Source organism: Anas platyrhynchos, chromosome 1 (genome assembly GCF_047663525.1).
Source record: "Anas platyrhynchos isolate ZD024472 breed Pekin duck chromosome 1, IASCAAS_PekinDuck_T2T, whole genome shotgun sequence".
Taxonomy (NCBI): domain Eukaryota; kingdom Metazoa; phylum Chordata; class Aves; order Anseriformes; family Anatidae; genus Anas; species Anas platyrhynchos.
In genome coordinates, this window is record NC_092587.1 from 42340347 (window position 1) to 42359613 (window position 19267).

Here is a 19267-nt window from a genome sequence, read left to right on the forward strand (position 1 = left end):
TTATTACCAACAGAAGTGCAGGAATACTGCTTTTGGTGGCCTAAATCCTTCTTAAACCTGTGTGTATCATCAAGGGCAAAATCTAGGTGTTTCTGAAGAGCAGTCCAGAGGGCTTAAGTGAGTAACCATTCAGAGTGGTGAGCAGGACTCTGGTCCAGCTGAACACAGTCCATAACCTCACTCACAACATTTTTCATCTTTAACACAAGTTCCTAATTCACACACTAATTACTAAGATACTTTAAAAAATTTGAAATAAAACCACACACACACAAAAAAAACTGTCCATGAGATGTCCAACAATCCTTTATGGCTGGGGACACAGGAGCAGAAGAAATACAAGCCTGTCTGACGGAGGCTAGCCTTATAAAGAAAGAGACATTGACTCATTTGGAGGAGTGAGCTGAGCAATACACATCCCAGTCAGCCTTCAAAATGGTAGAGCTTAATAGAGGGTTTTCTCCTCCTGTGCCATTTAATGCTGCCTTGAGGCTCATCCTGTACATTTGCAGATATAGCTGAACCTGGCAATGCTGTTGCCTTGACTGTGTGGTCACTCTCACATCTTCTGGTGTATTTTGCATAGCTACCAGAGCCACTATTGGTGAACTGCACTACTCTACTAAAAATAGGTCTGTATCCTAGCAATTAAATGAATTTATAGTACTAAATGATAAATGAATAATTGAAGTATTTTAATTCTGTGCGTTAACTGCGCTATAAAGAAATAAGCTCCCTCCCCCTTGCCACACCACTCCAAAACATCTACAATGACTGGATGCATCCTTGTATAATTCTCCCAGCTGATGACAAGGATTTTACTGTTTGTGACTGGGAGATTATGCTAATTGAAAGAGTTCTTACAATCCTTGGCTTGTAGCTGAGCTATACTGACCAGATGTCTTAGACATAAAAGACATGAGAAATTTTCTGGAAATAGAAAAGAGATAACACTAGATGAGCTGTAATGGGAATAAAACTATAATAACGTATTTGCATTTGTAACACAATAATTATTATCCATCTGCATCGGTGTTAGGAAAAGAGAAGATGATGCCTCAAAGAATTTACAAGTAAGGTGATTTACACAGGAGGTAAGCAACCGGTTAGTGTGGTAGGTTATGCCACAGCACCTCAACACCCAAATAATTCCCAAGCTCTTTTACAGACCCAAATATGAGAGGAAACATGGCAGAAAGCATGCAGTGTTTATTTAAGAAGGAAGTTTCCCCTTACCAGGCTTCAGTTTACATTGCAGAGCAGTCTTAGTGTGCATGAAATTTCAGATGAAACTAAACCTAAACCCATGCTCAAAGACTGCACCCATGCATTTACTCCAAGCTGTGCTTCAACTGCTAGTGGGTATCCAGTCCATGTCACTAGGCCACGGCCAGTCTGAAATAACCTCTCCATACAACACACGCGATGTGGGCTCAGCACCACCTGCCCTACTTTGCTGATCTGCCCATTGTTCCACTGCACACTATCTGCTAGTAGCCAATGTCATCCATAAAGGGTCATCTGAGACCCCCGAGACCTTGGTGTGATGGGAAATAGGTTGTATTTCCTTCCTTTAATAACCCTAACGAGAAGCTTAAGGTACACTTAAAAAATGAAATTGCTCAAAGCACAGGAATTTAAATGCAGCAAACGCTTTTTGCAGATCCTTTATACAAGGTGAATTCCAGCTAAAACCGAAGTAAGCGCTTATTCAAAGAAGTGATGTCACTGGCAATGAAGCAGATTTCAAAGTCACATTGAAGGAAAAGCATATAGCATGGAATCCACCCCGGTGAAGTCAGATACGTCACTGCCATATGTTTCAGAAGTACTGGTATTCACCTGCTGGGATATTTTTCTTGTCTCAAACCCTCCTGTGATTACAAATGTAATCAGCTTTGCTTGCAAAAGTTATCATCAAGTAATTGTTCTTAAATACCATTTTCTTACATACTTGTGGAAAGCACAAATTTATGAAAAGTGTGGGTGTAAGAAATACTCCAGGAATTATGTTAAAACCAGTTAAACTTTATGTAAATAAAATACTCTTGCTTTTCATTTCTGATTTGTACTTTCTTTAATCAAAGGTATTTTTGAAACACAACAGAAAATAATCTCTTGCCTACTATATTATAAAATATGAACTCCATTATATTAACATTAAGCTGATGGTAATGTCACTGAGATCCATCCTCATTTCCCATATTTACATTCCTCATAAATTATCAGGAATTTTGAGTAATGATGTGGGTAGAATTATTCCTCTGTATTCTATGATGCGTACACTTTGAAAGGACTATGCACTTATTTGCCCTCTTTTTATTATCCAATGCTCTTTTTTATTATTTTTTATCTCTTTCTTCTTACTTCCTCCTACGTACACAAAACTCCTTTCTTTCCCATTCTCCTTAACATTCACTTCCCTTTTTGTCTTCTCATCGTGATGCTTGCCTACAGCCTTTCAGGAAATAATAACGTTTCAGTGTGGTGGGTCACGTTATCAGTGAAACACAGAGGAAGGCAGGGGGCTGTGGGTGGAACACATTTTATCAAGTGCGCTCATCAAAAGAAAAGCATGGCTCTCAGAAAAAAAAAAAATATCTCATTTCAAGTGTTCTTTCTGCTTCCATTTGAATGAATTTTCATTTGCAATGCTAGTGGGACAGAAGCAGGAGGTTACTATATAGACATTATGAAAGAGAAGTATCACTAGAACATAGAACCAGCAAGATATCTACAGTGATATAAGAGGAACATTTCCATGCAATACTAAATGAATTCTGTAGACGTAGAAATATATCACAGTGCAATTGATAAAAAGGTCTTCCTGCTTAGTTACCACTTTTTTCTTCATGCTTTTGTTCTGGTATTACAAGCTGTTTTCACTAGCTGATTTTCTTCACATAGCTAAGCAATAAACAATGTAGACTGATCTGTTTAATTAGCTGGATGTTTTGAAAAGTAAATGTTATTTCCAATGTTTTGCAATCCAGCTTTTACGACTTGATAATTACGAATCCATGCATTACAGAAAGAATCCTGGCTGGTCTCCACTCGGTGGTCCTTCCACAGGACTGTTAGCTTTGGGCAGATGAGATCCAGCATTCTGTGAAAGTTGAGTGTGGTTTCATGCTGGTATATTTTGTGCAGGCTAAGTTTGTTTCAATTTCACCGAATCATAAAATCATAGAATCATTCAGGTTAGAAAAGACCTCTAAGATCATCTAGTCCAACCCTAATTTAGTCAGATACGTTACACATTACTAGGAAAAAACATAGAAAATGATTTTAGCTTGTTAAATGCTCCCCATCTAACACCAGAGTGACTCTTCAAAAAGAACGTACTTGCATGCTTTGTAATGCAAAATATGGAAACTGGTGTGTATCTACCAGCGTTCATCCTTCCTCTCGTGCTCCTCCTCTGTGAGCAAGTCAAACGTCAGTATGCAGTCCTTAAAATAAATATATTATCCTCTGACTTAAGAGACAATTAAGCAGAAAATAGTATGCTCTGTAATACTAGCTTGGGTTCAAACAGTAATTACTCAGAAACATAGTATTTCTATACTCTGGTAAATATTCTAGAATCATATTGTTGGGTTGCTCCTGAAGCAAAAATATGGTGATCGCTTGCTTGTTAACAAGACATGAGGAAACAGACTTCTCACATTCTCGAGGTCATTCTGCTGCCTCATTCATGTTAATTGTGGAGAACTTCAATGACTTAGTATGCCAGTTATTAAGAAAAGTAAATGTGCTGAATAAACACCATGCTTTGGTACCTCACAAATTGATAGCAAGGACACTCAGTAAACCTCCGATACGTTCACTAACTTCACTGTGGCATTACAAAAAAATAATCCTGGCAATTTACAAGCTATATACCGTTGTGTCCAAAGACCTTTAATTAGGCTGAGGGTGAAGAATTTGCATGACATAACAGGTCTTTATAATTGTCAGCTTTTGTTTCTCCAATACTTTTGTTAAGGTTTAGTTGTTCCTCTACAGCTCATGAAAACATATTCCCGAATTCTGTTATTCTGTCATTTTTTTTTTTATCAACATTTCCAAAGCCTATGTAGGATGCTTACTTAGCAAACTTCTTCAAATACCATCAAATGACAGTAGGTGATCAATGGTCAGGCAATTAGAGTTCCATAGTGATTAGCAAAGTTCATTCATGATTCATAGCCAGTAGCCCTAATGCATTATATCAGACTCTCTCTGTGACTTCTTCGTTAAAGCACAAGCTTTAGAAGACTTCCAGTGTGTATCTTTTGAAAATTTTCTGAATTACCAGAGCTCTGCTGTCAGTTGCTGCTTTGCATAACATGACAATTCCCACCCTGGTATCAAAGAGCAGAGTGTCCCATGTCCCTTCATTCGGCTCTTTGGTTCCTTGCTAACGGCACAGTGCTCTCCTGAAATACAACTTAATACATTTAATCTAACCTAGAGAGTTCAGGAAAATTGAGGCAGAAAGCAGACTTTTTTGCCAATTTGAGTTGCTGTGTTTGTCTTGCCCAGAATTTCATGGCAATCAGTAAGCGTAAAGGTGTACTTCACCACGGTAAATCAGACTTGATGTGCAGGGAGCAACAAGCCAAGCTGTTAGGATACAGCAATACTATTCAACATTTGATCGTGTATATCTGTGAGGTCTGCTCAAAATAATTATAGCAAGAATAATAATATCAATGCATTCATACTCAAGTTTAGATGACATGGGTAGCAGTTAGAGATTTACTGCAGTGTCACTTCATACTCCTGTGGTTAAACATCACTATGAATGCACAAATAAATGTAACAAAGAACAACCAAACAGAGCTCTCATGATTCATCTCGTGGTGAGGGTTGCAACTCACCACACTTCTGATGCAGACATCTACAGCTCAGCTTCTCACCCTAGACTGTCGCTACTTTTGATGAAGAAAAACAGACACTTTCAGGCTACAATTCATCTGGCCTAATTTAGATGAGATGAATCATGCTCTGGGAGTGCCTGTTCTCTTTGTTGACTACAAAGGGAGAATAGATGATTAACTCAGATGTACATGCCTACATCCTACATATTAAATGGTATGATGAAACCCACTCTTATTGTCCAGATACATTGTGAATGACTCAAGCAAATTTACCTCCGTGTGGTCCGGGTGACACCACATTTGATAAGAACAGTGTTGTCAGCAGGCAGGCCAATATGCATTTTAGTTAAAGCTTTTAAAAATGTCTTAATCAAAGATTTTATTGATTTCTTTTCTTGACGTATCAACCATGAAATAAGATTGAGCACACTTGCGTGTGTCTCATTTTGCCTGATGTGATGTGATTGCTCCCAGGGACAGTGGTGCAATTTCCCTACAGGTTCCTACATACATTCCTCCACTGCCTCGGTCACAGAAGCATAGAATCATTCAGGTTGGAAAAGACCTCTAAGATCATCAAGTCCAAGCGCCAGTCTAGCACATTCATTTTTTGTGGCCACTCATCAGACTCTGTTTGGGTTTAAATTGATCTATTTCTGCATTTTTGTGCTACACTCAGGCTTTATCTGGCTCTAGATTCTCGGACACACCACAGCCACCCAAAATCCTCAGCTTCACTTGGTCTCCCAGAAGTAAAGCCTGTGACCCAGCTGCTGCACCCCCCAAGGCAGTGCTAAGTACCACGAGACTTCCCAGCAGCTTTGGCAGGAGAACTGGAATATGACAGTAAAGGTCTGAAATGTTTTGCTAAATAACTTATAGAAAGGACAGAGTTTATTTGCAGGGAAAGCACAGTCACCTTTAATCCAAAATACAGACAGAAACTGTGTGGAGATCTCTCCATCCAGCATCCTCAGCATTACAGAAGACCCTTAAGGTTCTCTTCAGCAATTTCAGTCACTTTTGCTGTTGCAGGCATACTGCCTTAAACACTGCCATTTCAGGCATGCTGCTCCTGAATACTCTGCTTAGCTTGTTCAGATTGAGCACTCAAAAGGTTCCTTTAAATGAAAAAAATATGCTCTTTATATTCTCTGAACCTCACAACGTCTACAATGACCAAGTAATCTTCCCTACTCTCAAACTCCTAAGTTTTATCTAGTGATTTCCATTCTTCAGCTAGGCATTTTTCATAGCCTTAACCTACCACGAAGGCCACCTGGGAGAACTGGATTTGCTTCACCTTGGGCAATCTTCTTAACCTATTCATTGCTGTATAAGGGCAAAGCCATTCCTCTAACTGTTTGAGATTGTTAGATGCTTTGAGAGAGTGGCTTGGTACTGTCACATTTCCACTACTGCTTTTTAAAGGAATAATAATAAATCATGAAACAGAAGAAATTGAATTAACAGGTAATTCAAGATTGTTCCAAGATGATGGGTTTCACTGGCTTAGCTCTAGGCCTGAAGAGCAATAATACAATTCAGAATTTTCAAAGATGGGGATATAAAACTAACCTTAAAACCAAACGATTTTACAACAGTGAAGTAATTTTTATTCTTCCAAACCATTAGTTTCATTACAATTTCTAAAGAAAGGCAGGTGACGAGGTGCATAAATGTGAGTTTGAAGATTTTCACCACATGATTTTACCATCTGTGAGTAAGCAAGACATTAAAGATAACACCAGCCCTTTACATTTGACAGCACCCACTACTTTTGTATAGAAGACATTCAACACAGCAGCAGTATGAAAACAAGTTCCCACATTATCCTTCAAGAGAGAGGGTTAAAAAATAAAGCTGAAAATGCAAAGAATAGAGAAGAACTGAAGACACTGATATTTCCTAACACATTACTTAAACAAGAATGACATTTTTTCCCCTGCATTAGCTATGGAGAAAAGAGAAGGGAGGGTAAAATTTCTTTTTTTTTTTTTCTTTCTCTGCATATAGATTCAATTTTATATTGTTCAATCATGCCTGCTCTTTGTGATCAGAACTATGATTTATAGCTAGCCACTAACTGCTGAATAGAACAGATGAGACATGATTCTGGTGCTTTTTCTGAGTAGGGACAGTTAGTTATGAATATGACACAAAAAGAACAAGGTTTGTTAGACTTTAAAAAAATGTATTCAAGTAAATATATATTGTATGTATTTCGAATATATGTGTACATATTAATTTATTAAGTAAAATAATTAAATCCTCATTTCCTGCGGGAAGCATAATATGTACATATTTATTTAAAATAAAAAAGAAAAGTAACAGTGTTTAAAACAGTTATTTGCCTACCCAGAAGTGTAAAATAGCGTTCCGTCTTGGCTTCCTGAAACTACGAAATAATGGCAAAAAAAAAGAGCCCTCTGAAGCTAAGCTATAAATCCCTGAGAAATTGTGAAATTCAGTAGGGTAAGGACCTGGCTGTAATAAATAAGTTCTTGCAAGTTGAACTCTGTGGAAACAGGAAAACTGTATATTCTCTCCTGTAGCCATTGGTATCTTGTAAAGAGATGTCTTGAGAACTCCGCCAGCCTCAGCTGTCTCCTGATCACATAGCTTGGTTTTGCAAGAACAGTTCAGCAGAACCCCTCTCATGCTGGAGTGGAGCTGTTTAAAACAGCAGGCAGAAGTATGCTGGACACCTAGCTGAAACTGCAAATGTGAACGCTTTACAGGTTCTGATCCCAAATTAAGAAAAATAAAATGCTGCTACATTAAAATACCCCAAGGAAGGGTCCTTAATCGAAACTTAATAGAATGCTTGCTTTTGTGTTTTAGTCTGCAAGCATACAGAGAAAACCATTACAATCAGTGAAGGAATTAAATGTTTGACTAACCTAGAGAAGCAGAAAACAGAAACAATTACAATGAATAGGCTTGTGCGAACAACAAAAAACAGGATGAAAAACAACACTATTTCTAATTGCCATATACTTTTCTCTTAGCTGAATTCCATTCTCTCACTCCCCTCCCTATGCAAAAGCATGTATTTACGTGTCCTACATGTGCACTGCAAAACAAAAGCATTGGCCATATGGGCAACCTCATGCATTACCCACACGGATGCTTGCAGCCTGTCTTTAGTTTGCAGCTGAGAGATTTTTCTTGGCAGGGAAGCCGACAGGAAGAGGTGAAAAAGGCACCAAGAGGTGTCTCGCAAAGGGAGGCAAGGTTAACTTAGGGATGCTAATTCTCTGTCACAACAGGCACCGTGCGTTGGAGCCAAGGCAGTTGCTCCCCCTTCTCCTCCCTGCTCATGTGTCATTACCAGTCTCCTGCTGCCTCTCCTCAGTTCTTACCTCACCAGCTAATCTTAACCTTAAATCTTTTTCTGTTATTACCAGAAAGATGGCTGTGGGCTACTGGCAGTTGTACCTAGCAGCAATGCAAATCATCACTGGAAGTCAAGCATTATGATTTTATCTTCTGTTGTTTGATGTGTTTTCTTAGGTGATTTGAGATGACAGAGAAAAGATGACATTTGCGCAATACAATGGATGTGATGCAGTCATTACAGACACACATCTAACACAACTTTTTCCCTGTAGGGTCAGGTAACAAGAAGAAAGTTAATATTCTCTCTTCAATTTTAGTGGATTTAAGGATATTACTTCTTGCAGATCGAATCCCTCTGGTAGCTGGCTACATCCTAGTCATTTCTCAGAAAAGGGAAAAAAAACAACTTTCTTTGAAGACATGTATGCGAAAAGCTACAACAGCAGAAGGCAGTATAAATAAAATCCTCTGGCAGTACAGCTAGGTGGTACAGATATCTGCTGATAGATCTCAACAACTGCTCGCTGCTGACTTTCAGCTCTGAGATGGCTATGACCTCAGAAGAAAATCGTGACTCTTGAATTGCTGCTGCAAGGTACACACAAAACTTTGAAACTGAAAACCCCTGTGAGAAACAGAGCTCACAGCCACCTTTGTGCCATTGCTTGGTGTTGTATGTGTGCTACAACGCTGAGAACAGGGGCAGGGGGAACTGGAACTCATCTCAGGTTGCAGCCTTATTTCACAAGGTAAGTTATCTGCCTAAGATACAAGGAGCATACCTGGCATCTTCTGACATGGCCATACTATTAGGAAGCAAAAGGCACTTTATAAATGAGCATAAGCTCCACTGATGGATTACAAGTCAATCAGGCTACAGAGGGGACCAGATGTACAACCACCTCTTTTTCCAAAGAGCGCTTCATGGATTTTAAAGTCATCATGCCCTCTTAAAGCTTCTCTGGTCTGGCTCTGTATAACAAAGAACTGATACATTATCCTTTTATTCCTGTGATGATTCAGTAAATAGCATTTGACAGAAACACTACTGCCAAATCTACTGAAAAGTGAAGAGATGATGGTAAATAAATTTCTGAAGGTTAAAACTGCTGCTGATGGCCACAATGATCCACCTAAGCTATTTCAAGTACACTCTTCCCCAATACTTAACTGGTTCCAGAGGGACTGATACCTTACGGTCTAGGAGATTTATTATTTTTCAGAAAACATGGTTGAAAAAGAAAATTAAGGAGTTAGTGAAATTGGAGGATTAGTGCTTAAACTTGAGCTCTCATTAAAAAGAAACAGTAAAAATGTAATTTAGGTTCAGAAGAAATAAATTAAGAGTCTATTTTGGGCCACATTCTTCCTTATTTGATTACCCATGTTTACACAGAAACAATTAAAATCAAGCTTTGATGCTCTGTGCATTCATGGATACTTCATTGTTCTATCTTTTAAATGGTAACAGTTTTCCAATCCCTTCTGGAAATCAACTTTTCTAATATATATATTTTAACTATTACTAGTAAAGTAGCACTAAGGTAATAACTCATTGTAAGAAGCATTTTCTGGTGACTTTGGGGAATTGCATTTGCGAAGTTTGGGGTTTATTTAACCATTCTGTTTTGGACCTCAGAAAATCACATTCTCAAATATATACATACATCTCCTTCTGTATTTAACTTAACTGAGACCTGAGCTTGTGGTTTAAATACTCATTATTAAAAGAAAACTGCTAGTATGCAAATGTTCATTTCTGAATCAAACCATCTTATCTGAATAGAGAATTAACCATTAAATGTTTGTCATTCAGAGGGTAACTCTCCAGCAAATATCACAAAAGAAGATTAAACTGACTTAGATTAACTTTGAAAATCCTTGGATTTATACATACGTGCAGTTTCCAGCACATTAGTATTATTTTTAAATGTCAAAAATACATCATGTGAAACAAATTAATTGTGCATGATGGAAAGCAGATTTACAAATTTACAGTTAAGTGCTCTCAAAATGCTATCTATCCGCCTTTCCTTGGTTTCCTCTTAAATCCTCAACTTCTAATTATTTGTGCTTCTGAGTAAGTAAAATCAACAGTTTTACATAATTAATATTTTAAATTCTATAGCTTTACCTACAAGAACCTCGTTTTGTATCAGAATGACACAAGTCACCAAAGGCTTGTATTTCTTTTTTTGCATGTGCATGACTGTCATCCATGTTAAGGAGAGATGTGAATATACGTGTTCTGAAATGGGGAACAAAAAGGACAAATTATCCTCGGCACAAAGCTGAGAACTTCAGTAATTTGTCACTTTTTAAATTTTTCTCTGTGATAACATTATCAGGGGAGTCCAACTGGAGCTTCAGGATGGAATTAAGCAAATTGTTTACTTACAATTACATTAAGAGGTTAATCCTTTTTTCATTAGTTACACAAATGTTTCTTGGACACCAGCATGCAACTGAAGTGTGTACAAACCAGCATAGGGATATTATTTACAAAAACAAATCTTTCATTTTCAACATTATCTATAGACAGACAGCATACATTTGCTATACACACACACACACACAAAAAAAAAAAAAGCATCCCGTGTTCTTTCTGATCATTAACACTCTCATATTGCAACCTGCTGCAAATGGTGAATTCTGCACCCGCCCAGGGGCTTGTCAGAGGCTCCGTCCACTTCACCAAGTTTCAGGAGCAAGCCCCTTCTGGAGAACAAGCAGAAGAATGTACACATATTAGTTGTGTTTACCACTTTGTTCTACCTAGGGTAAATTCAGGTAGATTACAATGGTTATTTCATTGCTACCACCATCTCAGAATTTTTTTTTCAGCCTGACAGACCAGAGGGAATGGTAGGAACAGCTGCTCTCACAGAGGTGTCTCTCAAAAATCCCCTGACTTTGAACACAGCTTCTGATCAGTTACATGTTTCAGAAGTAAACACAGCTGGAAATTAAAGATATTCCCCCTCTACGCCCCACAAAGGTGGCCTAGTGTTAAGACTACCACTACTTTTTGGAAGACGTTTCTGTGTCCGCGTAGCGCCAGCCATGAAGGCGCAGCTCTCTGAAGAAAGGCAGCGCCAGAGGGCCTGCCGTGCCTGGTGCACACAGAAGATGATGCAATGAACTTGGATTCGTTTCCATCCCCTGAGACCATGCTCAGTTTCAATGGCCACATCATCACAAGCTGTTTCAGGCCCGAGGACAGAGCCTTGTCCCTCAGCACGCGGCCGGCTGAACCCAAGCCACCTCGTGAGGCAGAGCCCCCCTTTCCTCAGCAAACCCTGGCACCTCTTCCAGTTCAGGCTTCTACTGCCAGGGGTGTTTAAGTTGGACGTCAGCATTTAACTTTTCAAACTGTCTATTTTTGCATCCCTGACTGAAATCAAAGATGACATTTGGGTTGGGACTTCCTCTTGTTCTTGCTACAGAGCTCCAGGAGACTCAACTGAAATGCATACTTAGCTAAAAAAAAAAACTCTTAAACTGCTCGGATCTTCAGAAAACATCCTTATACGTAAAACATCAATCGCTGGTGCAGTCTGCTTACCTGAAACCATCCCTTCATATAAATACATTGGGGAAAAAAATCAAATAAATGTTGACACACTGATGTAGAACAAAAGAAAAAAAATACATTTTGATCTGTCACCAGAATTGTCAATTGTTTCTGGTCCTACACATAACAGGCCCCCTTTTTTTCCCTTGGAAGAATGAATTTGGTTATTTATATGTCATCATCTGGCATACCAAATAGAGTAATATTAGACTTAAAGCGTGTGGCACTTGCAGAAATATTTTTCTGCTTTAACATGCTAGGCTGAAGAGCTCTACAAGAAATCTCTATGACAGATAGAAACGCTTTGTTGAAAGCCATGCAGGGAGCAGCATAACCGCTTAACACTGTTTTGAAGGGCTTAACCGCAGCGTAAAAGATATCTGGCCTTATGTTGCACCTCTGCCAAGGAGCGTATTTCACACTTTATGACTCTGATTTTCTCTTCCTGATGAGTATGCTGCATTTTTTTCCCCAAAGATAATATACAGAAACTTCTATTCAAAACAATTTCTATTACATACAAATGAATGGGCACCGATGGGGAAAAATCCCTATTTATGTAGGATTTGAGAATGAAAAGAGAAATGACAAGATGAGAGAAGGAAAGAAGGAAGAACACTCCAGCAAGCAACAATGCATACTAATGGTCAAACACCATTCAGTAGCACATTTCATAGAGTATGTCTACCACTGCTATCAGCTGATGGCAATACCAAGCCTGTTTGAATTCTTATTCATTTTCACTAAACACAGTGTTTTATAAAGGATTTTCTGGAAGTTATGGGACACCTACTCCACTAGAAAAATATCTGATTGAATTGTTAAAAAGACAATAGAGATTAGCTATGTGTTACAGCTCAAGAGCAAGAAGTCTCTCCAGTTGCCTAGGATATATTTGAAAGAAGGAGAAATTTGGTTGTCAACAGCCAATAGCTATGACCTTGTTGTGAAACTTCACAGGGATTAAAATATCAGCACTGGATATTCAGTCTATTCAAATTTCTTCTTTCATCCTTAATCACATGAAGAAGTGCAACCATCAGTGGCATGAGTGGTAGCTATATAAGGAAAAATGTAGCGGGACCTGGATTATTAATAAGAAGTCCCCCTTCACATGAAAAGATATTTCCATGCTCTTGATCATGAGATGGTCTTTGCACAGGCTAATTGTATAATATCTTCAAAAGCAAGAAGAACAATCAAGAAGTGCTCTTTTAAAGCTACTCTTCCCATGGAGAAAAGGAAGAGGGACTGAAGTTTCACAGAACTCCAAGTAAATAAATGGTCAGTTTCCTGTCCGAGCAGATTTTCATCTTGGAAGGAAGAGCACGGGTAAAATTTTATGTAAAAAATTTTATGCAAAACTTGCCAGACTTTTAGCAAAACAAAAAAGTTCAGATGGAGAACATCTGTTAAGCCTTACCAGGACAATGCCTGCTACAAACTGCGTGCCTTCATAGGGCCGCTCCTAAAATGAGTGCTGAAGGAAGCACAGAAACCTACTCCTCCCGGCGTGTATCTGGGAGCACAGTGCCATTTGCAAAAAATGCTTCCACCAGACTGTGCTAATGCACACTTTGCGTGCTTCACACCCATGAAGAGCTTCCTATCGCTGTGCAACACAATGGGCATTGTAAGGAGAGGCACATGCAGTGCTGCCGGCCCAACACAGAGAACAGCAAGGCGCAAGGTGCGACAAGTGGTACGCAGTTAAAAAAAAATAAAAATAAAAAAAATAGTATGGGCATTTTTAAGCATTTCCCTTTTGGTTTGGACTGCCTGTTTTGTTCTTTTAAATGGAGGCAAATTAAACTGGGAGCATAATTTAAAATCCATAACCTGGAACACAAAATGAAAAAAAAAAATCCCAACCTTACTCTTTTTGTTTGTCCGTTTATGAAACATAGCATTGTAGCTGTTCATCTCAACATGGAACCAAGTAATGCTTTCAAAGTTTCTAACATCATCCCTGAATCGGCCTAAAATATTCCCACAGTGAGCTCTGATGGGCACTGGGGGTTACTGATGGGGTGCTTCCAATACGTCTTACATGCTGAAAAGACAGGAAGGTGCACGTTTTTTTTTTTTTTTCTTTTTAAGTAAGAGATTTACATGGCTGTTAGAAGGTGCCTGGCAGAAGGCTCTTCCCTGTCACAAAGCTCTCAACCACTGGGCCCGTGTGCCCGCAGCAGCCCCCACGTGTAGCTCCACTGCTATATGCTTCTACCCTGCAGCAGTTGCTGATTCCTTCCCCTCCTCCCAGCAGAGCACCACGCAAAGGTCAGGCAAAAGCCTTGGAGATTAAATTGTAAGTGATTAAAATTTCCATTATTTTGTGAACTTGTTCCACATATTAAAAAGCCCTAATGGAACTTGCACACATTTGTGCAGGTAGAAAGGCACATGATGACAGGAATTAAGGAAATTAATTCCTGTGCTTTGGACTGAAGTAATCTCCCAGAATGTAATTGGCTTTCAATCATTCACACACAACATGCCCTTCACCTTTAAATGGTAATTCATTTTACCATACAGATTTTGAATTCTGTTTGTGTCAGGCTTTAGGAAAGCTCCATCGCCATACTGGAACACAGCACATGTTTTGTCCAGGAGCAGACTACGTCAGAGCGTAACTTAGATTTCTGATGTATGCATCCGTATGGTGTTTTACCATTTCTGTGCCCTTTAGCAGGAGGAAACGCAAACAGTCCCTGACCAGAGATCAAGCAGCCATTCAAGGCTCCGCAGTGCAATGTTATTAGTGCTGCCGCTCATGGAATGCTCTTTATTTTTCCGCTGCGCTGCGCTCTCTGTGGGACATGGAAAAGTGGTTACAAGTCTACAAGACTCTCCTGGGCTATGTCTAGATCACAGCAGAGCTGCGCAAAGCACAGTGACAGTAAACATAGCCGTGTCTGCTTTAATAAAAGCAACAGAAATGTGCAAAACCTCACTACATAGCACTTTCCTTCTTCCGCGGCTGAGAGAGAAAGACTACAGAGGAAGTATCTGGAAGCACTAGGGTTGGAGTTGCTTCTGGAGTGTCAGCCCACCCACTCCACTTGACGTAGCAGCAACCTGTTACGGGTGATGAAGTACACCTCACTGACGAAACAGCCTTCTCGGGCCAGGTGCAGTATTTAAATCTATTTCTCCTTGCCTGTATTTTCCTTTTGCACGTCACATCCTATCATTCCGTGATGTTGCATCTCCCTCACACTACTGTCAGCCCTGGCTGACGACCAGGGAGACCGTAACATTGGCACCCCTGCCAAATGGTTAGGCATATCCAGGACACAGCAGACAACAGATATATATTATATTTAAATAGGGACTAATTTGCATTTTTTGTGTACTGTGGATTTTTTAAAGTGTTGTTTTCGTGATTTAGAGGAATGTGTAATTCTGAAATAGTAATACTTGCCTCAGAAAAGCCAGGTTTGCTAATGGATTGCCATCTGTTCAGCCCTTTGCCAGGAAATAGATTTGTCCTGCTTACTGAAAACAGTATTAGGGTGAAACTGTAGATTACACAGTGGATTTCTGAGCAGTTTAATTTAAAGTGCGTGCTAGCACTTTGTTATTTCAGTAAGAATAATTTTAGATTCTCCTTTTCTACTGATGTTTGAATTTAAGCCGTCTAGCAAAGTGTATTTAGAGTACTTTGGATATTAGGAAAATGCTGTTCACCAAAAGGGTTGTTGGGCACTAGGACAGGCTCCCCAGGGAAGTGGTCACGGCACTGAGACTACTGGAGTCCAAAAAGCGTTTGGACAATGCTCTTGGACATAAGGTCTGATTTTTGGGTGGTCCTGTGTGGAGCCAGAAGTTGGACTAGTTGATCCTTGTGGGTCCCGTCCAGGTCAGGATATTGTGTGATTCTATGATATTTTGTGGGCTGTTCTGCTCTCAGTTGAGTTCCAGGAAAGCTGCCCACATCACCTTTATCGTTTTGAAACTGTGCTCATCAGGCTTCTTTTGCCCAAGATTTACAGAAGGCACTCTATATCTTGCTTTGAAAGCACATCTTAACCCTCTAGAAAGAACATGTTAAAAAAACACAAGGCAAGAGAAAAAACAACAAACAACACTGGCCTAAATCACACCTTCAAGGGTAGAAGATCCATCTTCACATGCTGGGAGCCTCTCAGAGCTCCTCGATGCAAGTCAGGAAGAAAAATACATCAGCAACTCACAATGCTGTTTTGGGAACTGTTTGACCTCTTTAGCTCACGAAGCCCAAGAAGCAAAACCACTCCGGCACCAGGTGAGTTATTCTCCCCGGCAACCCGCAGAAACCCAGCGGCTGAGCCTTGCTAAGGGCACAAACGCGCGGCGAGGGAGAGGTCCAATTTTTACATCCCGCGGGCGAAGGACGAATTGAAACCCAACTTCCAGACTCCGGCACCCCCTCGGCGAGGCTGCCGACACCAACTCGAAGCAGCCGGCGGGGTGACAGGGCTCCGCGGGGCAGGCAGCACCCCGCCACCCGCAGCAGCAGCCAGGCCGGGCTCGGGGCCAGGCGGCGGGGGCGAGCCGGGCGGAGGCGGCGGCGGCACGGCCGCGGAGCCCCAGCCCGGGGGCTGGCAGCGCTGCCGGTGGCCGCTCAGCCGCTCGCCGCCGGCGGACAAAGTTTTCTCGCCCGCCCGGCAGCCCCGCTCCTCCCGCCCGCCGCGGGGCCGCGCCGAGCCGCGCCGAGCCGCGCTTACCTCTGTCCAGCGTGAGCGGCTGCACGGCGGCCAGCGTCGCCATGTCTGCGGCGGGGCTGGAGCCCGAGTGACGCGCGGCTCCGGCAGCGGCGTGGGGAGCGGGGAAGGGCGGGGAGGAGGCTGGCAGGGAGAGGGGGCGGAGGACGAGGGTGGCTCCGTGGGAGGAGGAGGAGGAGGAGGAGAAGGTGGAGGAGGAGGAGGACGAGGAGGAGGAGGCAGACAGCGTGCCCAGGGGAGCGCGGCTGGCTGTAGCCGGGGCGCCGCGATGCAGCGGGCGCAGGGCGGCCCGGCGGGGCCCGGCGCGGGCTGCGGGCATGGCTGCGCCGCCGGGCCCGGGGCTGCCGGGGGGCTGCAGCCGCGCCGCGCCGGGCTCGCCTCGGGGCTGAGTGCCGGGGCCCTGCGGGCCGGGGGCGGCGGAGGGGAGGCGGAGGGGCGGGCCGGCTCTGGCCCCGCCGCCCGGGGGTGCCGCAGCGGAGGGAGGGATGGAGGGAGGGAGGGAGCGGGGCGAGGACGGGGCCGGGGCCGGGCAGCTCCGCAGCGCCACGGGGTGGGCAGGACGGGCCCGGCCGGCCTCGGCTGGGGCTGGGGGCGAGGAGCCCGGGTGCCTGTCAGAAACGGGGGGAGAGGTGGCCTGGCAGGGCGCTGCGGTGGTGCCGCCTTCCCCTCTGTGGGTAGCGGTGCAGGGAAATGGCTGGGTGGAAGCTGTGCCTTCTCCGGCTGCTCCATGTGCAGCACCGGCATTTCTGCGTTTGGCCAAGAAGCGCTGAAACTGGGGGATGTTATTGGGGAGCACGGTGCTGTCTTCCTTCCCCATACCCACAGGGGAGCTGGCAAAACAGGATGAGAAAGTGCAGCAGCAGCAGCAGGCTGCACCTCAGCAAAAGCCTTAACTGCGAGGCTATTTAAGCGCTGGTATGGATAATTAGGGGAGCTGTGGAAATTCTGTCATTAAAAGTTTTAAGAGGAGATTAAAAATGCATTCAGCGGTTTTAAAGCTAAAGAAGCTTAAATAATAAATACGAGCCACCCACTTCTGATGAACTCAAATCAGCACAAATTTCTCTAATTAGTAAACAATAAACAGTGGACCATTCAGGTATCTTGACAAGAAAATGTTTCATTTGGCTAAAACGCTGAAGTCGAGAAATCGGTTCCTGGCGAGCAGTCAGTTTTTAAAAGTGAAATTAACGTAAGGATTTTTATTATGCAGATTTTACGTACTTGCAGAGCAGCTGGATTGACATAAAGCCTAACAGCGCCTCTAAAGTAGTCACATTACTGTATATTGGATTCAGTCCTGAGCAGGGAAGAAGTACGCATTTGGAGCTATAACAACCTAATGTGACAACTCTCAAACTGTTATGACACTTTAAAAAATCTACTACAGATATTAAAGTATGTTTAAATAATAGAAAAAGCATGGCGCCTAGTTAATGAGCCAATCGGGTTGTTTTTCACAGAGGACTTCGTAAGCCTCAGGCTTGCTCTTTTAAACTGCCATATTGCAAACCGACATCTTGAAGCAAAGTGCAGTTATGACAATAACTTTTCTATTAATATCTATGTAATGTTAATGCCAAATATATAGCTTCTCAGAAATATCCAACTTTAGAAATTGCAATGTTTGGGCTTGAGCTGGGTGCCTGTGGAAAGCAATAAGCTTATTCTGACTTTATCCTTTTTTATCTACCGCTGGTCAGATTTCATGTGCTCTGCCACAGGGGCTAATTGGCACTTGGAGGAGAGACTTGAATGTGAGTATTATCTGCATTCAAGGAAGATGAAAAGCAGCATTTGCTGAAATTAAACATTTCCTAATCAGCATAGCTGCACAGCTAATGCTCAAGGACATTAAAGAATTAGCCGAAGAATACTTTAAGCAACTGAACTGAGAAAATTTCATAAATTGTCCAGCAGAATTCTTCTATTGCAGAAGGGGAGGTGGAATGAATCAGAGATTTGTGAAATGGCTCTCACTTTCCAGTGTCAATTCCCAGTAGAAATAGCGGACTCTAATAGCACAAGTTAGCAAAGAGAAGTGGAACCACTTTCTTAGAAGGTGGATCATTTTAGGAAGAAGCGAAGGGTCTGCTTCCCAGCCTGCTTGCTGATTCCTTGGGCTACACTGCACCTTTTAATTCAGTAATGTGTGATGTTTACTGAACCAACAAAACTAGACTGAATTAACAGAAACTAGGTTGTATGGACTGCAAACTGGCTTAGTGCCAGACTTTCAACGTGTAGTCAGCAGTCAGATGCCAGCAAACAAGACTATTTCTAATAGGATGCTTGACAACTTTGTCAATTTAGTATTTTATTCAAGGATCTAAAATGTAGATATAGAGGCTTTGGTCACTATGCTTTTAGATGACACAAGTTTTGTTTTGTTTTTTAAAAAAGGATCACTGTGACAGTGAGTAAATATTAAAAGAAGTTGTCCTGGAAAGAAGGAATCTCTGCCCTTCAAGATTTTCCAACCTGATTGGGCAAGGACTTGGGCAACCTGCTTTTGCTGCAGTGTTAGCCCTGCTTTGAGCAAGAGGTCAGACTGGATGTACTTCAAGTCCTTTTCAACCAAAATCATTAGAATCATAGGATCATAGAAAAATTAAGGTTGGAAAAGACCTTCGAGATCATCTGGTCCAACCATCACCCTACTATCAATGTCACCCACTAAGCCATGTCCCTAAGCACCACGTCCAGCCTTTCCTTGAACACCCCCAGGGATGATGATTGTATGATTTTGTAATCAAGTGTCCAAATTGCTGGTAAGAATT

At 41.8% G+C, this 19267-nt stretch overlaps 1 protein-coding gene across 2 annotated transcripts in view; it reads right to left on the reverse strand.

The window, feature by feature from the left end:
• The window catches only part of LIN7A (lin-7 homolog A, crumbs cell polarity complex component), a 58400-nt gene extending 41497 nt beyond the window's left edge, over positions 1–16903 (reverse strand). Inside the window, exon 1 of one of the 2 annotated variants that reach the window (XM_027454138.3) lies at positions 16491–16903. In XM_027454138.3, coding sequence (XP_027309939.1) covers positions 16491–16806 — 316 coding nt within the window. In that variant the 5' untranslated portion in view covers positions 16807–16903. The remainder of the gene's footprint in view (positions 1–16490) is intronic. The other variant, XM_027454141.3, reaches the window with a different exon arrangement.
• Positions 16904–19267: the final 2364 nt, after the last annotated feature.